Raw genomic sequence first — 23,897 nt, 5'->3', positions numbered from 1 at the left:
AACCTTTCCCCTCTAACATCACCATGTGAAATCTTATGTAATGAGAAACGTTTCTCACTGGCTCTGTGATCTTTCTGTTGAATAGCCTTGGATCATACGTAGTGCCATGATGTGCTTGAGCCTGCCCATCCACAGCAGTGTTTGACATGGTGAGAAAGGCATGTCTGTCTTTGCAGATGGGGAGGACCTTTATCAGGTGATGAGACTGCAGCTGCTTGGGTGCAGAGCCCAGACCTCCCATTCCCAGTGCCTTACCTGGTGGGATCAGCTACTCCTCTGATCTTGCCAGTTAAACCATCAGTGGTTTAAACAGCCCCTAATTATGGGAGTATTTCTGTTTCCATTCACCATGTCCTGAGCAGATAGCATAGGTTGTTAGGAAAACAGGAAGGCAAAAAACAAGAGGGAATACAAACCTGGAATGATGATCTCGCCAGTCTTAGCAGCTGTAAAACCACCCCACCCCTGCCGATGTCCTAGCTGTGCACAGCTTTGTAGAAAGCATGGTTTCCCTTGATGAGGACTAAATGCAGCCTTGTTGTTAAAACACATCTTTGATGCAGAACCTGGGAGCAGGGAACCTGTCTCTCATTTTTGTCTGTGGAAAGCAGGTTGTCTAAATACCTGTTAACATTTACGTCCTGGGAGCAATCTGAGTACATCGAGGGAAGGAGTGTGATAGGCTTATCTAAACATCTTATTTGAGTCTGGAGCACAAAGTCATTCAGACCCCTTCATACTGCTTATGTGCTCTGTTCCCTTAAAACACACTGACCATTGGATGCCTTAAATGAGAGCTGGTACAATCAAGACATTAAATGTGTTCACACTGACCTCTTCAATGGGGTTCCCCACAGGGAGCTCTGGCCTCTGGTAGGAGTGGGTCAGAGAGGAATAGCTTTGGAAATTTGGGACTGAATTATAAATGTCAGGGCTGTCTCCTTTCCCGTGCAGCCTTCAGGGCATGGGACAAGGAGCCCTTTTCTCCATGGGTGCTTTGTTTTTTTTCATGCCTGAACTGAGTGTGCTGTGGGTTGCAAATGCACCCAGCAGTGCCAATGGCTAGTAGCCACTTGGCTTAGTCTGTGGCTGAGCCAGAGGGTCTGAAATGATTGCGAGATATTTTCCTTCGGCTGGTGGTTTGTTAGTGTGTCATGCAAGAGCAGTCTGGCAGTGTGGGCTCTGTAAAAGGGTGTGAGTGCCCCGACAGACAAAGAGCTCCCAGTGTGGGGTTCACAGGCAGGGAGGCAGATGTGGGCTGGTCACTCAGCTTGCACGTGCAAAGTCCACTTGCTGGATCAAAGGGATTTACTGCAGTGCATGAAAACAAGAAACCATGGGCTGGGGAGCGGGTGGGGGGTGGAAGGCAGCGGAAGGAGGCTGCATTCCTTTCGTTCATATGTAAGGCTGACCAGACAGAGCTGGCTGCTGTTCCTCGCTGCTGCGTGATGAGCCAGGCTGGGCTGCAGGCAATGCAGGCTGATAGCAGCCTGCTAGGTTGGGAACAATCATCTCTTGGGATTTTACTTTGCTGGGAAGCCGAGAGACCATCAGACCCCACATTACACTTGGTGCATCTTCCATATTACTCTCCCACATCTCATCTGCAAGAGAATCAGGACGGCACTATAAGGCCCATCAATGGTTGAACTGGTTATGAAACCACCTTCTGGATGACCTTTGGAGAGGGAAAAACAATCATCTGTGTGGGAGAGAATTTAATCTGGAAGGAAAAGGGAAAAACATTGTCTGTATGGAAAGGGAAATGAAAATATTTGACTAAACTCAAAGCAAGCTGGGGTATCTAAAGTTAAGGGCGTGTAAAGGAGCTAAGAGCAGTGGTGGGTCTGACAGTCAGAGTGTAGCAAAGAAGCCCCTCAGGGAAGAAATAGCAGCTGGGCCTGTACACAGAAGGAAAAGGTGAGCTTTAGGTTTGGAGAAAACCACACTGCCAGTGTGAGATGAGGTAAAAACATCTAAAGAAGGAGCAACCAGGACTGTCATGGTAATTCAACCCTAGCACATTTTCTCACGGTTATTCATGGAGCAGACATCAGTGCAAACAATGGCATTTTCTCTCTTTTGAGAAAGGAAAATTTTTTTCCTGTCTTCGCACATGCATGGAGATGAATTGTCAATGAAATGGAGAGTGGAGAGGGAAGGAATTCGAATGAGCCAAACCCCATGTATAACCATCAGTACTTCCTAAATTAGAAAACAGGATATTGCTGGAGAGTGTCTGAATGCAAATAAGTCTAAGGGTGAGCTGGCCTGTGACCTATGGAAAGATTAGTCATGGGATGTGACTGTGGCTCCCAGATCAAAGACTGCTGGAGATTTCTATCTCTTGACAAAACCATTCCTATCAGCCTTCCTTGCAGTAATGTGCAGGGGAAGATGTAAGATGACGTGGGTACTTTCTGACCGGGGATGATGCATCACATAAAAACTGACCAGGAAATCCTTAAGATTGGGAAAGTGATAAAAAAATTACCCTTATGGGGTTCTGCTAGGATTTGCATTTCATGAGTATCAGAAGATTTGCTTTTTTCTTTTTTTCTTTATCCATCCAAAACCAGGATTTGAGACAACGAAAGCTCAAGTCTGAGAAACAACAGCTGGGCACCTCACATCTATATTTAGGTTTCTAAGGGCTAAACAAGTGGAAAATACCCATGTAAATAGATGTTACCAGTCTACATGTGATCTTAAGATAGCACTTCTTCAAGTGGGGTTTGTTTCACATTGTCAGGACATCTTATTTTAAATTATATAGTTCTTTGATCCAAAATGCTGGGTGAGAGTAACTAAAACAAACAAATCCACCCTGCAGGAAAACAAATTACTACATTTGCAAGAAAAAGATGAGGCATACGAGAGATGAGAAAGAGCATTAACCAACAGAAGATTTTTGAGATGGCATGTAAAACAATAGAGAAGAACTTTCCCCAAGTGTTGGAGATAAAAGAGGAAATACTGGGAATCTGGAAATTATTGGAGGGGATAAAGTTGAGGAGAGTAGGCTGGATGATAGAGAAAGAAGATTAATAGAAAGTAAAGCAATAATAGAGAAAATAAAGATTTTGTGTCAGTGATAGCACATGAATGGGAAGCTGCATTGCTGTATTGTGTTAGTGTGGTAGCACCTGTGAACAGAAAGCAAATGAAGAGAAGGAAAAAGCAAGTAGCCAAGCACAGCACCAATTCTGTAGGATGCAAGACTTTGAATGACTTAGGGAAAAGCATTTGGGAGAACAGTATTGGTGGCATAGGAGAAATTAAAGCCAGAGCCCAAGATGTTTTGTTGTACAGAGACCCATAGCTTTGTGGTAAGTCTGCAGCTCTATGTGCAGGGCTGAAACCTGCCAAGGGAACATGGAGGGACATGGAGAATCCTGAAACTCCAATGGCAGCAGCTGAAGCAACAGGTGAATACACTGCTGGAAATGAGAGCCAGGGAATTGAGGGAGGAAGGGTATGTGAAAGACCTTCATTCAGGGCTGGATTTTCTGGGGAGTACAGTTGCTCAGCCAGTTTGGAAAGATGTGGTTTTGTTGTGATGTTAGACTTCAAAAAAGTTTTTTGTGTGAAAACATAACAAGTCTTTATCAAAGCTGATTAAAATAAGCCCAGCTTGATCCTGAGCTCCTTAGAACTCTGATCTTGAAGCCTTTTAGCCATTTGGCAAGTTTGGAGGGGAGTCTTGTGATTTCATTGTGGAGGGTCTGAGCCTCACTTCATTATTATAGCAAGAGCTTAGACTTAGGAAATTATCTTTGAGAACCACCCAGGCAGCAGGAGGATGGCCCCTGCCAAAAGCAGCCCTTGCCATTTAAAACACCCGTGGTGTTCATCCATACTTAGTTGTCAATACCTGAATTCTCAGTCCTGTGTTTCTGCTCCATCATTTGCCAAATCAATAGCACAGAACAATCTTATTATTTGAGTTTGAAAATGTAAATAGGTGTTATTTGTTTATTTGTTTGCCATGTAAGAAGATTTCTGGCACAACGTAGACCTAGAAATTGATGTTTGCTGTCTGTTCAGCAGCTGCAGGAGGGCAAGTGCAGGTGCCTCCAAGTGTTATGGCAGTCTGCCTTGGTAAAGCACAGAGGAACCTTCTTGAGTTTGTAATTTAGTGTTTTCTTTATACCCATCCATCCACTCCTGAGCCCCTGTGAAGCACCCAGCCAGTGGGCAGATGATAGAGATCACAGAAACAGACTCAAAGAAAAACCCACCAATTTGTCTTCTGCCAATTTCCTTTGTGTTGCTGCTGTCCCACACTGGATAGAATTGGCAAGTTAACAACAACAAGCTATGATTTTCTTGTCCATTTGTCCAAATGCACTGTTATTTCCAAAGTATTTGAGGTCACACCAGGGTGAATTGGAGGTGTGTGCTCAGAAATGCTGTTTTAGGCTGAGGTGGGTATAACTGGGAGACCTGAAGTGGTCTGGGCAGGAAAAGCCAAGTGTGCTACCTCTCATCTTAAAAGCAGGTGCTGGGTTAGAGGCTTTTCCTAAGCATAATGTGGGTGTTTGAGTCTGGGTCATATGTGGGCAGGTAGCCAGCAGCCTGGATGAACCTCTCCTAATCCAGAGCCTGTCTTTCACACCCCATGTGGACACAGTCCCACGTACCTACATACCAGCAGCAGCAACTTGAAAGCAGGAGCAGATGAACTACAAGGCTTCATGGAAACTGACCTAAATACAGAGCAGAGGTGTCCATGCTTTTGCCAAGGGTGGTGGGGTCCCAGATAAAACCATGGGCATCATGGCACAGATTGTGCCCGCCTTATAGCACAAACCAGCTGTAGGTAGAGAGACCGGCCTGGTAGGGATAGGGAATATGAGACACCCGTTCAGTCCCATGCTCTCTGGCCCAGGTGTCTGTGAGGCTGTTTTTGAAATGAGTCTCATTGTCTGACTCAGGTTCCATGTCACCAGGATGGTGTTCTGGGCAGTGGCGCGAGGCATGGGGTGCGTCTCCAGTCATCCAGTGGTTGTCTCCACCATTGTCAGCACGTAGTGCCTGGCTTGGCAGGTTTGTGGGAGTGCGATGTAATTGATCTGCCAGGCTTTCCCATACTTTTATTTCAGCTATTGTCCCCTGTATCACAAGGGCTTTACGCTTGGTCTGCTTGATTGCAGCACGTTTCACATCATGGATGACCTGGAAGATACTGTCTGTGGTTAACTGCACCCCTTGATCACGAGCCCATCTGTATGTTGCATCTCCTCCCTGATGACTTGAGGTGTCATGGACCCACCGAGCCAAAAATAATTCACCTTTGTGTTGCTAGTCCAGATCCATCTGAGACACTTTCATCTTGGCAGCCCAGTCCACCTGTTCATTGTTGCAATGTTCTTCAGTAGCCCAGCTCTTGGATATGTGGGCATCTACATGGTGTACTTTTAAAACCAGCTTCTCTACCTTTGGCAATGTTTTGCCACAATTCAGCAGCCCACATGGGTTTACATCTGCACTGCCAATTGGTCTAGCCACTCCCACAAATCATTTGACATAAACGGAGGCATTCCTTGGCTACAAGCCATAGTTCATATTATAAATTCATTAATTATTATTCAATCTTCTTTTTGTTAAATTTTTTACTCCTTTTGCTCAGTCTTCTTCTGAGTTCTTGAATCAGTGCGCTGTGAGCCGATGGTCATGATCTCCCTCTGCCAAAATTACCCTTTCCCTAGTTTGATGAGTTGGCATTGTTTTTCCTTGTAATCTGGTATTGTCTTGGTTGTTTTGTCAATTGTCTTTGGTTCCTTAGTTCAGAAGAGCTCTTTCATGTGGAGGTGGTAGAAAAGCCTCATGGCCCTGCGTGGCAGGCTGGTTTTGGCCTCCACCCTGCAGAACAATTTGGACCACCTGAAGGGGCTCTTTTCCCAGCAGTCTGTCCCTACTGAAGATGAGGACATTCATCACCTTGCCTGTCCCTGAGGTTTCTTCGCATTTCTCCATATGTAGAAGGCAATAGAAGCCATGCTGAGCAGCCCCACAGGTTGCCAGGCCATACAGAGCAACGAGGTCATGTCAAGGGGCAAGTTAGTTCGAAAACTGGGACAAAGGGTAGGGCAGGTTAGAGGCTGCACTCTCTGGGATAATGGGCAATTGCTTCAGTCACTCAGGAGCAATGTCCATCCTCTCCCTCACCCAATTCTGGGAATTGCAAAGGCTGGTGGCACTGGTCTTTTCAGCAGTCGTGCTCTTCGCGACAACAGGCGGTTTGTTTGGACCCTTGGGAATGATGTCCATCCTGAACCTGACCCAGTCATTGGGATTGCAAGGGTCGAGGCTGCTGGTCCATTCTTCAGCCATATACATGACGGCAGTGAAGGACAGAGACAGCCTGTGGAGCACCATGGTCAGGAAGACCACCAGGATGAGCCTCATTCTGGTCTTTTGCAAGGATGACATCTTGACACGTGAGCTGCCTCGGCCTGCCATGTTGGTTGGCGTTCAGGCTAAGTAGCTGCCCAGTCTCTACGTGCTTGCACGTGTGCTGGCAATGTAACATCACAGGCTGCTGTTGCACAGGGCTCTGTGAAGTCACAAGGTGTTTTCTGCCTGGCTGGCAGGCAATGAAAGCCAAAATGGAGCTGGGACGGACTTGGGTAGGTGGATTGTGAAGCCTGCTGCTCCCACTGCTATGCCTGCTGGCAGGCACTGAGCCCAGCAGTGCAGTGGCACTGTGTCCCACAGGATTTGCACTGTGAGCTGTGCCCAGACTCCATCCAAGCTGCATTCAGTGCTGTGCCCCAGCTGGGCAGGCATGATGTGTTTCCACACAAAGTCCTCTTGAGGGCAAAGTGACAACCCATGTTAAGAAGAAAGCCAAAATTCATGCATTTTGACAAGAAATCTTAACTCCTCTTGAGCAAGGGCTTGGACAAACTGACCTGTAAGAGGAATAACAGATCGTTCTCAACATACCATGACCTTTCACATGTGTTTAATCACCTTTTATCACCACAATGACAATTGGATACAGTCTCCCATATAAAATTTCAAAGGGGCTTACTCCCTTCAATACACATGCAGTGATTGAGATTCTCACTAAAGCAATAGGTAACATCTACACTCACCTTTGTGGATTTGCCACACAGCACCCCTTTCTGCATAGAACCTCAGCTCTGTGTGAGGATCAACTTCTTGCACACTGGGTGAAGGCACCTGTTTCAGGACAATGACTGCAGAACCAAAACCTTTCCACTGGTCAACTTTAGACATAATCAGAAGGCTTAATAAGAATCAAGGTCTTTAAAACACTGCAGGCCAGTGTGCAATCCCAGAAGTCCCCATTTGCAGATAAGCACACATTTGTTGTGTTAGGTGGATTTGTTCCTGAAGATGTCTGGCTTTCAAAACTCAGGACTGAAAATTGTGGCTGCAAAACTGAGTGCTAAAAAAACATTTGCAGGCATGCTAGCCAAACTAATGATGACAAACATGAGTTTCAAGATAAAAGCTGATGCCCAGCTGAGTTCTGAAAGAAAGGTGTACTCTACTGTATGGCAGCGCACATTCAGAGGCTTAGCAGGGATTTATCCCTTCCTCCTGTACATGTGGACTCTCACCACACACAGAGAGGTCTTAATAGATTAGTTGGTATAAACTTCCATTTGTACATCTTGTTAGTCACCTGTAAAGTTTGCAAAGCCTTTCCTTCTTCGGAGTGAAATTTTCCACATTTGGGTTTTTTTCCAGTGTGGTTGTTGTTTGTTATTTTAGAAATTGGAGCATATGTGTTGGAGAGAGGCAGGGAGAAGAGAACTGTGCACAGTGTAACAATTTTAGCTAAACACTTGGCCTGTGTAGTTGAAAATAATAGAAGACTTCTATCTGTGAATATCTGGGTAAAAATTAACTTGAATGGATTAAGCTATGATCCATTGTAAACTGACTTCCATATGAGTGGTATTTTATCATTAATTCTTTGTGAGACCTGTAGAATCCCAAAGGTGACTTTTTTCTTGGGCTTTGTTTGGCTTTGAATGTGTGTTAGTAAATATGTTTCATACAGAAAATCTCTTTATGTTTTGAATTTTTCTCCCTGAAGGCACAGTGTTGCCCAGCAATGGAATGTCATAATGCACTCACCTGGCAGCATGAATGACCTGGGTGGTTTCCAACTGGTTGCGTGTACCCCCCTTAGAGCTAAGGACAGGTAATCATTTGTGCCTTTTCTGAAATCCAGATGGGGAAACTTCCTAGCTGGTAAAATCAATTATCTTTACTCACTGCCTTGTGCTTTTGAGATTAGTCTGCTTGGTTCACCAAGGGTTGCCCAGCAGCACTGCCAAGACCTTTTTACTGAGCCCTGCTCAGTGTGGAGCAGCAAGGAGCTCGTGTGCTGCTGGGTGCAGCCTGCCAGCTCAGCCCAAGGACAGAGAAAGCACCAGGAAAGATGGGATCTTCAAGGATCATGTGCCTGCCACGATGTAGGTAGCTCTGTCTTGGCACCAGGGCAGCCTTTACTGGGAGCCAGTGTATTCTTTAAACCCAAGCGCATGATTTCCTTTTTGAATCTACCCCCAAATCAAATTCAATGTCTGAATGATTGAGATCCTGGATCTTTTTCCATTTTTGTTGTTGACAAAAATGGGAAACAAAAGGAATGTATGTTCTTTTCCCCTTGTGTTTTATTCCTGTGCTGTCTCTGCCAGTCTGCATAATTTTTTTGGTCATCTTTTCTCTGATTTTCTAGTGGCTAAGGGGAGAAGATGGTAAATGCTGAAAAACATCAGCAGTGCAATAATTTGAATAAGCAAACCCCACATTCATTAGCAAAAATATGGAGCAAAACCATTTAAAATGTTAACATCTGGAAAAGGGAAGTCTGTTCCTCTTAATTTTTTTTGTCATTTCTGAACACGGTCTGTGATACATGTGTCTTGTATTTTTCTGGCCTATTTGCCTTTATATATAGTCTGGAATTTCTCAGAAACTCTTGACCTAAAATGTAGGTTTCCAAGGAACACATCTTTGATACACTGCTCTGGATTATGTAAATATGCACCATGTCCCTTAAAGGCTGTCTCATTGTCCACCCTCTAAGATACCTTACAAAAAACAAAGGGATGAGAACATGTTTCAGGGTGCTGGAAAAATCTGACCCAGTGAGCTGCTGAATTTTTTTTCCTTTTTCATCTGTTCCTTCTGCCACTGCTACCTTGCTTTGCATCTTTGAGCTTGCAGAGCTCCACAGAATCTGAAACTAGAAGCCCTTATTAGAGGACATTTTAAAAAATTTCTTGCTGCTCCTCTGGGGACCAAAGTAATGGCAGCTTGAAGCAGCAGAGAATGTGTAATTAGGGCAAACAGCGATGCCTCGCGTGATCGGGAGAAACAGGAGGAGAGGAGGGGAAGCGCAACAGCCCGGCGTGCACAGGCTGTTACTAGGAGACCCCGGCACGAAATGCATGAGATGCGGGGTGCTAATGGGCCGGCCCCGCCGCCTGGGTACCAGCCCGACCTGCTACACAGCTGCTTCTGCTCGCCCGTTGCCAAGCAACTCCATCCCTTCTTTTCTTTTCTCTTTTCTTTTCTTTTCTTTTCTTTTCTTTTCTTTTCTTTTCTTTTCTTTTCTTTTCTTTTCTTTTCTTTTCTTTTCTTTTCTTTTCTTTTCTTTTCTTTTCTTTTCTTTTCTCTTCTCTTCTCTTTTCTTTTCTTTTCTTTTCTTTTCTTTTCTTTTCTTTTCTTTTCTCTTTTCTTTTCTTTTCTTTTCTTTTTTCTCTTTTCTTTTTTTTTCTCTTCTCTTCTCTTCTCTTCTCTTCTCTTCTCTTCTCTCTCTTTCTCTTCTCTTCTCTTCTCTTCTCTTCTCTTCTCTTCTCTTCTCTTCTCTTCTCTTCTCTTCTCTTCTCTTCTCTTCCCCCTTTCCCCTTTCCCCTTTCCCTTCCCTTCCTTTCCCTTCCCTCTCCTCTCCTCTCCTCTCCTCTCCTCTCCTCTCCTCTCCTCTCCTCTCCTCTCCTCTCCCTCTCCTCTCCTCTCCTCTCGGTCTCCTCTCGTCTCCTCTCCTCTCCTCTCCTCTCCTCTCCTCTCCTCTCCTCTCCTCTCCTCTCCTTCTCCCTCTCCTCTCCTCTCCTCTCCTCTCCTCTCCTCTCCTCTCCTCTCCTCTCCTCTCCTCTCCTCTCCTCTCCTCTCCTCTCCTCTCCTCTCCTCTCCTCTCCTCTCCTCTCCTCTCCTCTCCTCTCCTCTCCTCTCCTCTCCTTTCCTCTCCTCTCCTCTCCTCTCCTCTCTTCTCCTCCTCTCTTCCTTTTGTTTTCCTTTTTTTTTTCATTTTCCTCCCCCTCCACACTCACTTATTCTGGAGGCTTAATTGGGTAGTTTTGCTACTGGTGTTGCTGCCGGGTGCTTGCCTGTCCCTACCACTCTGCTGCTGTCCCCAGGGCCCGGCCTGGGGGAGGATGTGCCGGCAATTAATGGGGCAGAAGCTGGGGCTGTGTGCTCAGGCTGGCGCCAGCATCTGTCCCCCAGCCCTGCTCCCCACCATCCAGGAGCTTCCTTCAGAGAGGACCTGTGGAGAGGGGTTTGAACGGGGAGCACATTGCAAAGGCTTTATCACTCTCAGTGGGAGTCTTGCACAGACCCAGAGAGATAAAGCCAGGCATTCCTCCCCTCCTTCAGGGCTCAGCATGGATGGCAATGTGCACTTGTTAAATGCAGCCTCTTGAGCAGAAAATGGAGCATTTCCATTTCTTTGGATGTTGCTACATGCTTTGCTTTTCTTTGCTTTTCAGCTAGGCAAGTGGGCTTTGTGGATGTGTGTTAGGTGCTTGTATGTGTGTAAGACATAATGCTGCAAAAATTGGTTTCTTTTTGTGTCCTGAATGGCTACACGCTGAAGACTGCTGCTGGCTTGGTAGACAAGCCTTGGCAAGGCTCTTAGGAACTAATCCGGAGCTTTGAAGTTTGTAGAAAGACTGATTGGACATTGGGTCTGCTTCTTAACCTCTTTCCCCCCATCTCTAATATAGATATGATCAGAGTCACCACTCTATAAGGGCACTGCTGACCTTTTTGGATGAAAGGAGCTGTACATCATTCATGGAAATGTACTGCTTTTACACTTGATCATCCCTGCCCTTCTAAAAATAGGTACAACCTTCTCACATTGTGTATTTCACAATCCTGTCACATTCCTCTTCTGCCCCATACTGTCTTCTGCCAGCTTTTCTCTTGTGCTTTGTCACTCTTTCAAAGGCTTTTCCATTTTTCCAGCAGGTGGCAAAACTGTGAAAAAAATGCCAATTTAATTTTTTTTTCTCTTTTTTTGGGTAGAAAACATCAGTGGGCCAATTGAGCACTGACCGTTGCCCCCTCCTTTGCATTCCTTTTTAATAATAAAAATATTAATTAGGCTTTCTATTCTCCAACAAAAATCAATTAGGAGTATATTGAGGAATGAAAGGCTCAAAAAAGTATCTGAAATTGATTTTTGTAATTAGTTTTACTGGTTGATGGGTCGCACGCACATACGCTTAGATATTAGCATTGATCTCCAGAGGATGTGTGTATTAAATAGCCTGCTCTTCCTTTTTGCTAAAGAAATGAACTTATTAATCTTAAAAAGAGGGTGATGTTGTTGTGCTCTGGACTGCAGCTGCTCACTAGCTTTTCTGTAACCTCACCAGCAGAGCAGCTGCCTGAGCCATGTGATGGTAACGTGCTGAACCTGGTGTGAAAGTAGGGATATTTAACAAGGAGCAGGTTTGGGCAACTCCTTTTCTGTGTCTCATATGTGACAAAGTAATGAGGCAGGACAGGCACTGGTGTTAAGGAGACTTACCTGGTTAGATTTCATTTTCAGGGGTCCTTAAACCCAAATGTCCTTCTGAGACATGTTTCTATTAAATCTCATGTAGCCCTTTACATAGAAAGGGAGGAGTGACCAGTAACATTTTCTGTTGTGCCATGTGCTGTGTGCTGATGTTCATCTAATTAAAAGAATTATGGCTTGGCTTCATTGGTATGCCATGTATGTAGCTTGTAAAGCTCTCAGGGACCCTTGGAGATGAAGAGTGCTACATAAATATAAAATATTGGTACTGTGATGTTCCACATTAGGCTTCTCATTGTGCTGAGGCAGACTTTCATCATAAACTGCAGAGCAACTAGGAATGCCTGCCTGGACATTCTCTGTGAGGTGCTCTGGGGGGTTGCTTCTCCCCCAAAACCACACCAGCTGCTGGTACCTCTGAGTGACTCGTGTCTGCAGCAGCAGCATTCCCATGGGCACTGGCCTCTGAAGGATGCCTGGGTTCATCCTGCAGTGACACTGCTGCTCCTGCAATGGCATGGTCCCACTCACCAGCCCAGGGAACAGTAGGTCCCTAAAGGATTTCTCAGGAAGGGTAGCAGGAAAAGTTATTAAAACACTCTTAAAAAGCCAGTGGCACTACCTGATTCTTCACACATTTCTTCACAAAGCTCAGACACCCAGAGTTTTCTTACAGGAAAAATACAAGCAAGAAATCTTGTTAATTCCTTTTTTCAGTTGTAATTTTAGTTTGTCTAGTTCTCTGGGAACATCAGTCTTGAAACAAGTGTAGCTAAAGCTGTCTTTCAATACATATTTTTAGACATTGAGACTTTTAGAACTAGTTTCATTTTAAATGGTTTTTAAATTACAGATTTTAAAAAGGAAGGAAATATTTGTGTTTCAGGAAACTTTTTTTTTTTGATTCTGAAACTATATATAAAAAATTCATAGTGGAATAGAACACATGCTGATTTTTTTCTGTTGTTTTCTTAAACACACTTTTGCACACAACTTTGTGTAGCTATGTAATATCAAGGAACTCTTCAAACACAATGCAACGAATATCTTCTTTGAATGGCCTTCAAAATATGCATACAGGCAGAATTTGTGGTTTCCGCTCAGTTTCTTTAAACATTTTTGGCTAAATCAAAAAGGAGTGTGAAGGGACTAAAGGAATCCCATGACACTCCCATGTTTTAGCACAGAGAAGTATCAGTAAGGATTTTGACTGTGGTTCTCCTCTGAAGTTCACTCCAGGACTGGGGGCTTAAACTACTTGATTGTTTTACTAAGTGCCCTGCAGGAGAGTGCCGGGGAGGGGTAAGGAAATAGATATGGAAGGATAGTCATAATAATCTTGGTTTGCTTTCAGTTCTGTAAAGATACAGGGTGAAACTTGAGCCTAATGAACATTTCTCCAATGACGTGGATGAAGCCAGTGTTTCACCCCGTAGTGTTGGAATTCTGTGATCATATTGTGCACATCCCAAACTCTGGAGGGTTTTCTTCTTAAAGTCCCTGCTAGTGAAATTCAGGGAATAGAGAGCAAATTTCTTCCTCTGTTTTTCAAAATAAATGTTCCTAGCCTGCAGGGCTGCAAAGAGAAGTTTAAAATCATGGCCCTAGGTTATCTACAAAGCAGAAGGCAAATTATGTCTGAATATTATTGTTTTCTTCTTTAAAATCTCATTATTTCTGTGGAAGAGTGGACTCATGACTTTTTAACCCTTGGGACTGGCAATAAATAATGCAGCTATAAGAAGTACAATATGCACAATATTACAATGATGTAGTTTCGTGATCATGTCCTCAGCTGATCTTGGTTAGGTACCTCTGTGTCCTGTAGCCTAATGTTTCTAATAATCACTCTCTGCTGAAACAGCCTCTGTGAGATGTCTTAGCAAACACTGCCTTACTGCTTGGACAAGAGAAATATGTCTGGGACCTAGAGGGTGTCTGTGGGATGTACGTGGCAAGGACGGGGTCTCTGGATCTTGAGAAGAGACAACATCCCCGTTGCTGTGTTTTGTGAGGAAATATTTGTTGTGAAGGTTTGTACAGGGTTTACAATTTAAATGTGTTGGAGAGAAAACCTGATGCTCTCTGGTTTGTGCCTGGAGAGCAAAGATACAGGTGCCTGCAGCTGAGCTGCTTGCCTGGCCCCCTGCACCATCAAAGCAGAGAAATTCACCTCCAATTCCAGTCTGCCTGGATCTGATGTGTCACAGTCCACCCATGCCTTTGCCTCCCCATTAACTTGAAAAAGAACCATAGGTGGCAATGTCGGATTATTTCTTTCAATGTCTAAAGCTGCATGAATGAAACTCACAAAGACTGCCTGAGGCTGGAAAGTGGAGGGAGAAGTTCCAAGGATCAGTGTGGTGGTCATTACAGAACCAGCCCAGCTCTATCCATCATGTTTTTCTGGAAACCTAGTGTGTGTTTGCCATAGGAATGTAAATAGCATTGTGTGCTTGGCTTTTTCGTACTTTCGAATGATAAATTTCTGGCTTTCAAGAGAAAGCTGTACGAATCATTTGTTTATTTTTTGTAACTAGATGCCTAATATTTAGTCTTGCATTCATCTTAGTCACAAAAGGAATAGTGACCCGATTTCAGGGCTGCCAAAGTCTGATGGATTTTTTTTTATGACTCATCATTTTAGCTTCACTATTGCGCGTTTCACGTAAATTTTCAAAGGTCTTTGTCCTCCAGTTACCAGATTGGACCAGGCTGGATGAAATAGAGGATGGAGGGCCAGACTGTACTGAAATGTGCTTCGGGGGTACTTTTAGAAGAAGAGCTCAGTTGTGTGAGGTGCCATAAACAGAAGTGGAACAGAGAGCCTACTCCCCCAACATCCCAGTCTCAGGTATAAAATGTGCTCCAGGAACATGAAAAGGTTAAAATGAGGTATGGACCACAGCACACAGCCACAATGAAGAGAGGCTGCTTCACAGAAGTGTGCAGTTATGATGGACTGAAACCCTAAAGTGTATCTGAAGGGCTAATAGCATTTCTGTAGCAGTGTTTAGGTGATACAACCCTTCTAGACCAGTAGATTTCAGCACACGGCTCTCTGCACAAGCAGGTGTGTGCAGGCTGCTTCTCCAGGATCCTCACCAGGCAACTCAGGATGTGTCTGATGTGAGTGTTTCCTGGTGATCAAGTGACCTCTTTTGAGGCGAGGCTTTGGTTGCCCACATTCACTGTGCTTTGGTTCAGCCTGGCAGGAGTGTAGCCATGGTTTTGGATGGCCTGTCCCAGGAGAGGTGCTGTGCAAGTGCACAGCTGGCATGCTTCACCTACACCTACAGCTCAGGCCACAGGACCAGGCTGTGGCCAGCCAGAAATAACACCCTTCAAATGCACACAGTGTGGATGTTGGGTCCTGTGCACCCACTGTCTCACTGCAGCTCTCCTTCACTGTGCTGCACTGCTCTCTGATGCACATGCTGTCCACGGAAACTACAAGTCAGTAAGCTTGGAATCACTAGGTAGTGTCTCTGACTCCCAGGGGAAAAAGTAGGAACAGCTGAAAGCCGGTATTCTGTGTTGGGTATAGATTTTCCATAAGCAAATGATACATTTTTTTTAACAAAAGTGCTCATCTAGGAAAATTGCATAATTCACTGCTTGAATATATCTGCACTGCTGGCTGCCTACCCTTCCCAGGTGCATTTCTGGATGTGTGGAATCTGAACCAGCCCCATGGTGTGAGTAAGTTCTGAACTGAAAGAACTGAGTATTTAACATGTTCCTAGGTATTGGCTTCTTTTTGGATGACAACTGGCTCCTCCATTTTAGTGTATTTGTATAAATGTGGATTTATGGATTTGTTTAAGGACTGCACAAATCCTTGTGTTGAATAAAGGCGACTTAAGGAGTAGAGCCTCCTTCCTGGGAGGGGCTTGCAGGCACAAGTTTTAAGTGTGGGTTTTAATTTGAGAAAAAGTCAGTGTGGCACAGCTCCGTGACGTTCCTATTTTTAATTGGATTTTGACGCTCATAATTAATTTCTTAAAAAGGGGGAGATCTTGGCCCTGTAGAAGTGAGTAGGAGTTTTGCCATTGGCTTCAGCAGAGGAAGATTTCATCATCTATCTTTTTAGTCTCACTAATCCTCTGAACAAGAGAAGAGCAGCCTAACACATGGAAAGGATCCTTCCCATTTCTTCTCCCTGCTATTACCAGTAGTGAGGTAGGAGGACCCTCCCCCCTCTTCCTTCCCGTGCTTTCTACATATGTGCATCTTGGCAAAATACACTTCCATTTCATCTTCATGTAAGGTGAAAGCAGCCATTAAAGGAGCAGTTTGTTCTTAGTCTTCACATGCAGAGACAGGCAGATCTCTCCCCTCCTTCCCTCTTGTGTTTTTGAGTTGCTGCAGCAGGGCAGGAAATCTAACCTCTTTGAGGTCTCTGGGTCAAGGAGCTGTCTGACATGGCTTTAAAGGTCACCGTGCTCCTTTGCATTTACCTTGTGCACTGGGAGCACAGTATGCCAGCATGCAGTCTGGAGCACTCAGAGGTACTGTCTGACATTTTGCAGAACAGGGCTTGGGTTACAAAGGAAAAGCATCTGAAAACAAAACTCAGCTCAGGGCTGTGCAAGGCCAGAGCTGGAACACTTGGGAGAGGAGCCCTGCAGCAAGTAACAGAGATATGTGGCATTCCTTGGGTTTACCAGTAATCGTGCTTGGCTTTTCTGTCTCTCGTAACCTATATATAGCACCATACATTTTCAAAGCTCTTGACAATTTTTAACAAGCCAAACTCCACTTCAATTGTAGTAGCCTATATAATTTCACAGAAAGCCTGGGATGCTTTTCCTTCACCCTTCTGCTCTGTAGATGACTGTATCCTTCAGTCTGGCTGTACCTGCCAGATTTGGCTGAGCAGTCATCTTCTGCATTTGCTTTGTAGTGTGTGTAGCAAATGTGCTGCAAGGCAGTTTCTCTGCCTTGCTGTCTCCACTCTAAGGTAGGCACTAGAGAGCGTCAGAGAACCAAGGAACTGCATTATCATCGAGGCTTGTTTACTGACGACTTTTTAAAATAATGCATGAACTGTTCAGACAAAACTGGTGTGCCTTCATAGGCACAGGACCAGGCCTGGGACATCCTTTTCTTCTGAGGAGAGCAGGTGCTGTTTGCCAGGTAGGGTGCAAAGGGCTTGGGGGGAGACTGCTGCAACTGCAGCTCCAGTGCTTGGGGCCAGCACTGGTGACAGTGTTTGAGGTGCAGTTGAGTAACCAGCCCAGAAACAAGACACCAGCACCTTGCTCACTAACAAGAAGATTCTAACTTTTTATTTTCCTGAAGAAATCCTATTCAAAGAATAAAAGAACAAGAGGCAAGTCTGCCGAGATGACCAAGCAGGCAACATTCTAAGTGGGTTAGTGTTACTGTTGGCTCAGTCCATTGTCCTGTTGGGCATTTTCCCATGGGGCACTGTGACTCACAACAAGGACATCCAGGCTGGCCTTTCTTCATTCGGGAACTGTGGGATAAATGGATATTTTGGTGTAGTCTTGCCAGCTACTGCCCCCTCTTCACAACTTCATCCCAATGAATCCTTTAATTGAACTACTGAGCCAAAGAAACTTCTCAGAGGCCAGTAAAATGGCTCAACTGCACTTAAGGTCTCAGCCCATTTTGCTGTTCTGTCTGGGGCAGATAACCACTGTGCAGCAGAGCTGCCTGTGCAACAAGAAGTCTGCAGAAACTCACCAGAAACCAGAGAATAGCATTTTTTCATGTATTTTGCTGCAATTCTCTTTCCCTTTTTACTTTTCTTGCTCTTTTTGCCTCTCCAGTTCATTATCATGACATACACAGGTCTCCCATAATCAGATCTCGCTCTTCTACTTGCTGAATAGACACACTAAATATAGCAATCCATGTCTCTGCACTGTCTGCTGTGGTCAAGTGATTGTTTCATGTGACTGGCCTAGAGGGGTCATACAGATTGCAACCTCGGTGTGGCCCATGGTGGGCTTTTTAAGATTACCTTCTTAGCAATTTTAAGAACAAACAAATAAGTAAAAATCCTCTTAGAAGCTTGGTAGTGAAAGTGATTTCTTGTTTGCATTTTATCTCAACTGGCTGCATGGGGAAGAGTGACATGGAGTTTATATAGGAGGAGATGCACTGGAGCATTTGTTGTTGGAGGAGATGATCAATTTGAATGCACACCAATGCATGTACACTGAATAAGGAAAAGGGAGTCATGAGACCGTGGAATTCTTCATCAGAAGGTGTTAATGACTCCACAGATGTTACACCATGGCAGATTTTGATCTGCAGAGACCGATGTACATTAGAAGATAGATCTGAACATAGAATCATAGAATATCCTGAGTTGGAAGGGACCCACAAGGATCATTAAGTCCAACTCCTACCAGCAGACTAGAATCTCTCCTGTCCTACTACTGCACCATTTCACTGCCTTCAGTGGTATTGTTAGTATTTTGGGGCACAGTAACAGCTGATAAAGGTGTAGTGCAAGAAGCCTGAAGGACCAGCTGATTCAAAGAAGTAGAAATGTATCCTCTCACACTCCACAACCTGACTCATAATTTCTTGGTTCTAGGAGTAGATTTTGTTGTCAGAAGGAAGTAAAAAATGTGCAGTCCTTGGGGGCAGCAGGCATGAATGCCTGAGGGGAACAGATGTGAGTCTGGCCATACAAAGGGTAAACAGAATCGGGGTAAAGCATGTGATCCAGTAGTAGTCACTCAGGAGTGGTGCCCACCTGCACAGTGTTCAGGTGTTAGTACAGTCAGATACCACAGTAATACATCTGGCAAGTTTAGAGTGAGCTGAAAAGCTGTTTGAAAATCAAGCTTCGGCCACACAGCTGCTTAGGCATTTGAGGACATTCTTAGGGCTTCTTCAAAGGCCAATTGGTTGGTTTTGTTAGAAACAGGAGGTAAGGTTGTGTGAGAATTTTAGCAGTGGTAAAATCTGGACTGGAACTATCCTCAGTACAATCCATCATAAGCCCTAAGTTATTTCCATCCCACACTGACCATGAACTGTGCGATGGGCTAACCTACTCGAATGGGTTAGAGGCAGGGTGGGAGGACACAGGGCTTTCAAGGTGAGTGCTCAGTAATGCTGCTGCCACGCTGACTGTTCTCTCCTCCCCTCTGCAGGTGAGAAGCCTTACAAGTGCTCGTGGGAAGGGTGCGAGTGGCGTTTTGCACGGAGCGACGAGCTCACGAGGCATTACAGAAAGCACACGGGTGCAAAGCCCTTTAAATGCAACCATTGTGACAGGTAATGCAGCTTCTAACAAGGTCTTCAAGAAACATGTGGACTTTTGTGACTGGCATGGAGCCGCCAGCTCCCAGAGACAAGAGACCTGGCTCCTGGCAGATGGGGAATACTTCCTAAGCAGTTTAAGCTGTTTCCATCCTACAGCACAGAGAAAAATGTGGGACCAGGTGTAGGTCTGACTGAACCCTGCTGGTGTCTGTTGTGGGCACAGGATTCAGTTCATAGGGCAACTCTTGTTAATACTCTTAAAGCAGAGAAGACATCCAGAGGGCCTTAGACCATTTCAATGATGGCCCCCTCCACAAGGCATCTCCCCAGCTTTCCATCTCCTGATCTTGTAAGCCTGCAGTGCTCACAAAGGCAGAGCAGAGCTCCCTCTGTTTGCTCTGCTTCGAGGACTACCCCAAGCACCACTGCTGGCTACCCGCATTCTGGCAGGGTGGGCCTCGCAAAAACATGGGTGTGTGGCAGGAGGGATGGGGAGTGTGTGTTGTGCCACAAGTGGCCCAAATCTATGGGAAACCTCTAGGGAAAAAGCATTTAATTTCGGTATGATCACTGTCTTCTCTTATTACTGAGTGCAGGGCTCCTAAAGAAAAGACAACACAGGGGCATCATTTCCAAAGGCCCAAGAGTGAGTTAGACACATCTTACCGCTCAAGTTCATGGGGTTGTTTTGTGTAAGATCAGTGATCTCTGCACATTCCTGCTAATTAGTGAATCTTTTCCTACAGTTTTAAATCTCACCCTTGACATCTGTTTGAAGTGGGAAATACTCTGCACCTTCATTCCGTGAGGGCCCAGATTTAAAAGCCTGCCAGGTGCGTAGAGCCGAGGTTCCCGAGGAGCCTGTCACGCAGCAGCGCTCTGGGCACTCAGAAGTGAGATGAGAGCGGAGCACGCAGCAGCTCCCCGGGAGAGCCGCCCTTACGGCCGCTCGCCGCGATTCGTTTTTACAGCCCTCGCTGCTTTAGCTGCTTCAGTAAATACTGAGCTGCTCTGAAAAATCTGCTCATCCTTGCTTGGTGCTGAGTGTTTTTGAAAGCTGGTTCTTTGAATTTAGAAACAAAACCAAAAGAACACCCTTCTCCACATCCCCAATCCCCGCTGATAAGAAATCAGGGTGGAGCAAAAGCAATTACCCCTGTAATGACTCTTGACAGCACTGACAGGATCGAACAATGAGCACTTCTCCCTCACTCACCCCCCCGCTGAAGATTGGCAGTGCCCTGGGTGAAACCTGGATCCACTATTGAGTAATCAAATAATGTGCTTGCATCTGAACATGTTATCCAGCTAATCCTATTTATATATTTTTTTAAAAGAGGCTTAAGAAAATTACCCATCTTTTTAATGCAGCACTAAGGTTCTCAACTGCGATAAGGAAACGTTTTGTAATACAATAAAGGCTCTAGGAAGCCTCTGGGTACACCAGACCAACAGAGAATATGCGTGGAGAGAGGATGTGAGGAACATAAACAAGGGACCCCATCCTTTTATGGGAAGGAAATTTGATCATTTTCACATCCTGCCTTTCCAAGAGCTTCATCTCCTTAAGTGCTCTTCTGCCCTTGTCTCCCCTCTTCCCGTTCCCCTTCCCCCATGGAGGGCTTCCTCTTGGATTATCTTTTGTTTTATCCCTGGATTATCTTTTGTTTGCTCAGAATGAGGGACAGGATAAGCCAAGTAGGGACCTCTGCAGTTCTGCTTTTGTTTAAGCACTTCTGTGAATGAGAACAATTATGTTCTCTGTTTTAAATGTAAGGCATTGCCTTTCTCTTTTCTTTCCTCCAAGTGAACACACACACACATAGACACACAGCCCCAGGGTTTCTGTGTCAGGACAAACAATATTATTAGCAGAGATCTAAAGAAATACAGCCACTATTTTCAACTCCTCGGTCTCTTTCAGCCTTTTGTTAAGTGTTCATTATTCTCCCTCTACATACTGTCCCTTTCTACCTAGCTTTTCTTTTTGGCAGCAAACTCAGTCATTGCAGTCAAGAGACAGATTCCTGTAATCATCGAATGCATTTTCTGCTCTTCTGCTGAATCTGTAGATGAAGGAAAAACATTATTAATAAAGTTCAGAGTGCTGGGAATTGTGCAGTGTTAAACTCTATGCCCACACTGTCTGTGTGTGGTGATAGGAGGCAGATATGTCCTTATTTCCCCAGTTAATTGTTGCAAGCTTTTAGAGTGACAGTGCCTGTTCTTCTGCCCCACTCTGCCATACTACTCCTTTTCATTCTTTTCTCACTCTCAGGCCTCTCTGCTACCACCTGTTGCAGCGGTCACTTAAGCAAGCGCTGAAGTATGAGCCTAAAACTGCCTTTAGCTATTTAGGCAGACTTTTAAAGATGTGCCTTCCTGAGCCAGGGTTCCAGCTGGAGAACAGTTTCTCTGTGTTTGAACGGCTACCCTTTATTGCACTCACCATTATTGACAGGAGCTGTGGCCACCCTCTCAGACATGCTGGCTTGTTAGATTTTTAAGGAGCTGATTGGAGCTGTTTTAACAACACTGATGTAGCACAAATCCTATGCCTGTTGTTCAGAGCTGAGGGCTGTATCTTGGCAAACAGAGCTTGGAATGGGTGATTCAGATAGCAGAGGGGATGTTGTCACACAGTCTGGCTGCAGTTCCCTTCCAAGGCTGTTTTTAGATGTGCTTGTGTCTCTCACCTTCTGACCAATATCAAAGGACTATTAATGCCCTCTGTGTTTAAGTCAGTTTTATAACAAAAGAGATAAGAAGGTGAGATTCTCTTCTCCTGCTGTCCCAGCCCTATCCCAACACCGTGCAGCCCACAGATCACATTGTTAGTCATAGCTGGCAAGCTACCACTGGTTTGAGTAACATCATGTGTACTGCAAATGGTGTGTGGCTTTGTGGCAGCAGGAGAGAAAGGAGAATCAGCTGAAGTGGTGTGGAAAGCACTAAAGGAAAGTCCTTAGTGCCTTCCAGATGTCAGGGTTATGCTGGTTGTTAGCATTCCCCAGGAATTTTGCTCTTCAGAAACACAGGCTGGGGGTGTTCCTCACACAGTGAAAGCCCTCAGCACTTCAAGGGGAAGAGTTTGACAGGGTAATGGCACTTGCTTATTCTATGTGAATACGTGTTTAGGAGACAGCAGCTTAGTGCCAGACTGTTGGGGTGCATATTCCTCTCTGCGTGTGTGCACATGTGCACATGGTTTCCTTGTTGATAGCAAGCTAAGAGTGCACTTAGCTGGAATGAGCATATCCCGCAGCTGGTAAGAAATACACAGCTGGTAAGAAAGATGGCTGTGCAATATATTCTCTCTCGTTGTACTTACCTTCCCATTTTCTCCTTCAGAGGCTTCAGTGCCAAGCAGTATTGTGTTGCTAAGGAGATATAGCAAAAAGAGAAAGGAAGGAATCATGTTTGGGAGCAGGGAATTTGTGTATCACACATCCCTGTGTGATACTTTTATAATTAGAGTGTCTTATTCTAGCATAAACTGTTCTTTCTAGGAAGAGCTAGACCGGGGAAGGGATGATGGAGAAGGCTATGGTGGGGCCACGTATGATGTGCAGAGCTGGTCTGGAACTGAAAGAGGTGTAGAGCCAGAGGTGCAGAGCAAAGTCTCATGTCATGGGCAGGACTAGAGACCAGCAAGCTCCTGTTTCTTAATTTTTTAAGAAGCAGTTTCCTTTGACAACTTATCCTGTGGAGCCTCTTCCATTGCTGCCTCTAGTCCCAGAAACACCACCCCCCCCCCAAAAAAAAAAAAAAAAAAAAGTGTGTCCAGTAATCAGTAGGCTTTTTGGCAGTGTGATTTAGCTGCAAAAATTTTTTACAGACTGTTTTACTGTTGAAATAAATATCCACATCCACCAGCCTTACCAAGAGATAGAACTAAGCAAATTAGTCAACAGGAGAATGTGAAGAATTACATGACTTGTACCATTTTATTAGCTATAAACTAGCAAATATGGCACCATTTTATTACCTATAAAATATTATAGTTGCTAATATGGTGTTTATTGATGTGAAACAATGTATTGAATCTGTAATTTTAACAGATCTCACTATGGTGTGACTCAGCATACACTTTCCTGGGTTGCCTCTCTAAAAGAGACAATTGGAGAGGAAAAGCTGTGCTTGGGTGGTGGTCTTATGACTAGTCCTAGACTGAAGTGCCAGCTGGTGCATGTCTTTTTGGCAGCCACTCAAGCTGTTGTTTTGTTTTGGCAGCCCTTGTAGCCAGAGCATGCTGCTTTCTCAGTTTAGACTGATGAGAGAGACGCTGGTCCAAGGGTGTATTTTGTCACCCTAGGGCTAGAAAATTCTGGCTGTGCAGAGCCTGCTGTGTTGAAAGCCCAGTGTCCATTGTCAGATTCATGTCTGTCTTGCTGTGCCTCATGTAGGACCTTGGAGGAATGCTGCCTCCATCCTATTTTGCAGTCTTTCATTTTGTCATTCTGAAGGTATTAACTCCCTTGTAAGCCCTGCAAGTAGAGAAGAGCTGACTTGAGCAGAGCCATGTGCTCATTCATAGAAGATGAGTATATGACTTTTCTTGTGGAAGTTGCTTTGTTTTAACATTTCTTTGTCTTAAAAATGTACCTCTTGATCACTCATCTCTGTGTGTAGATGCAGATCAATTACATGGGCAGTGGCATACTTCAGCAGGACAGAAAAGGTCCCCTAGCTATTTAAAATAGCTTCATTTTTATAGTTCTTCTCTTTCTCAGCCTGTCTCTGCTTAGGGTGTTTATCCTTTGGGTGTTTGCCTTTAGATTGATTGTTCTTTTTTTATCTATCTGTATGGGCTTTTTTGGCGGGTTGTTTGTTCTTCTGCTTCTTTCTG

At 44.7% G+C, this 23,897-nt stretch overlaps 1 protein-coding gene across 3 annotated transcripts in view; it reads left to right on the top strand.

Moving 5' to 3' along the window:
- KLF7 (Kruppel like factor 7) overlaps nt 1-23,897 on the top strand; it is a 61,089-nt gene that overhangs the window by 32,727 nt on the left and 4,465 nt on the right. For 2 of the 3 annotated variants that reach the window (XM_039554930.1, XM_039554929.1), the window contains one exon: nt 18,937-19,060. In XM_039554930.1, coding sequence (XP_039410864.1) covers nt 18,937-19,060 — 124 coding nt within the window. Of the gene's footprint in view, nt 1-18,936; nt 19,061-19,794; nt 19,888-23,897 lie in introns of those variants that run through there. The other variant, XM_039554931.1, reaches the window with a different exon arrangement.

Source organism: Corvus cornix, chromosome 7, assembly GCF_000738735.6.
Source record: "Corvus cornix cornix isolate S_Up_H32 chromosome 7, ASM73873v5, whole genome shotgun sequence".
Classification (NCBI taxonomy): domain Eukaryota; kingdom Metazoa; phylum Chordata; class Aves; order Passeriformes; family Corvidae; genus Corvus; species Corvus cornix.
The sequence above is the reverse complement of the archived record's forward strand: the minus strand, read 5'-3'. Positions and strand labels throughout refer to the sequence as shown.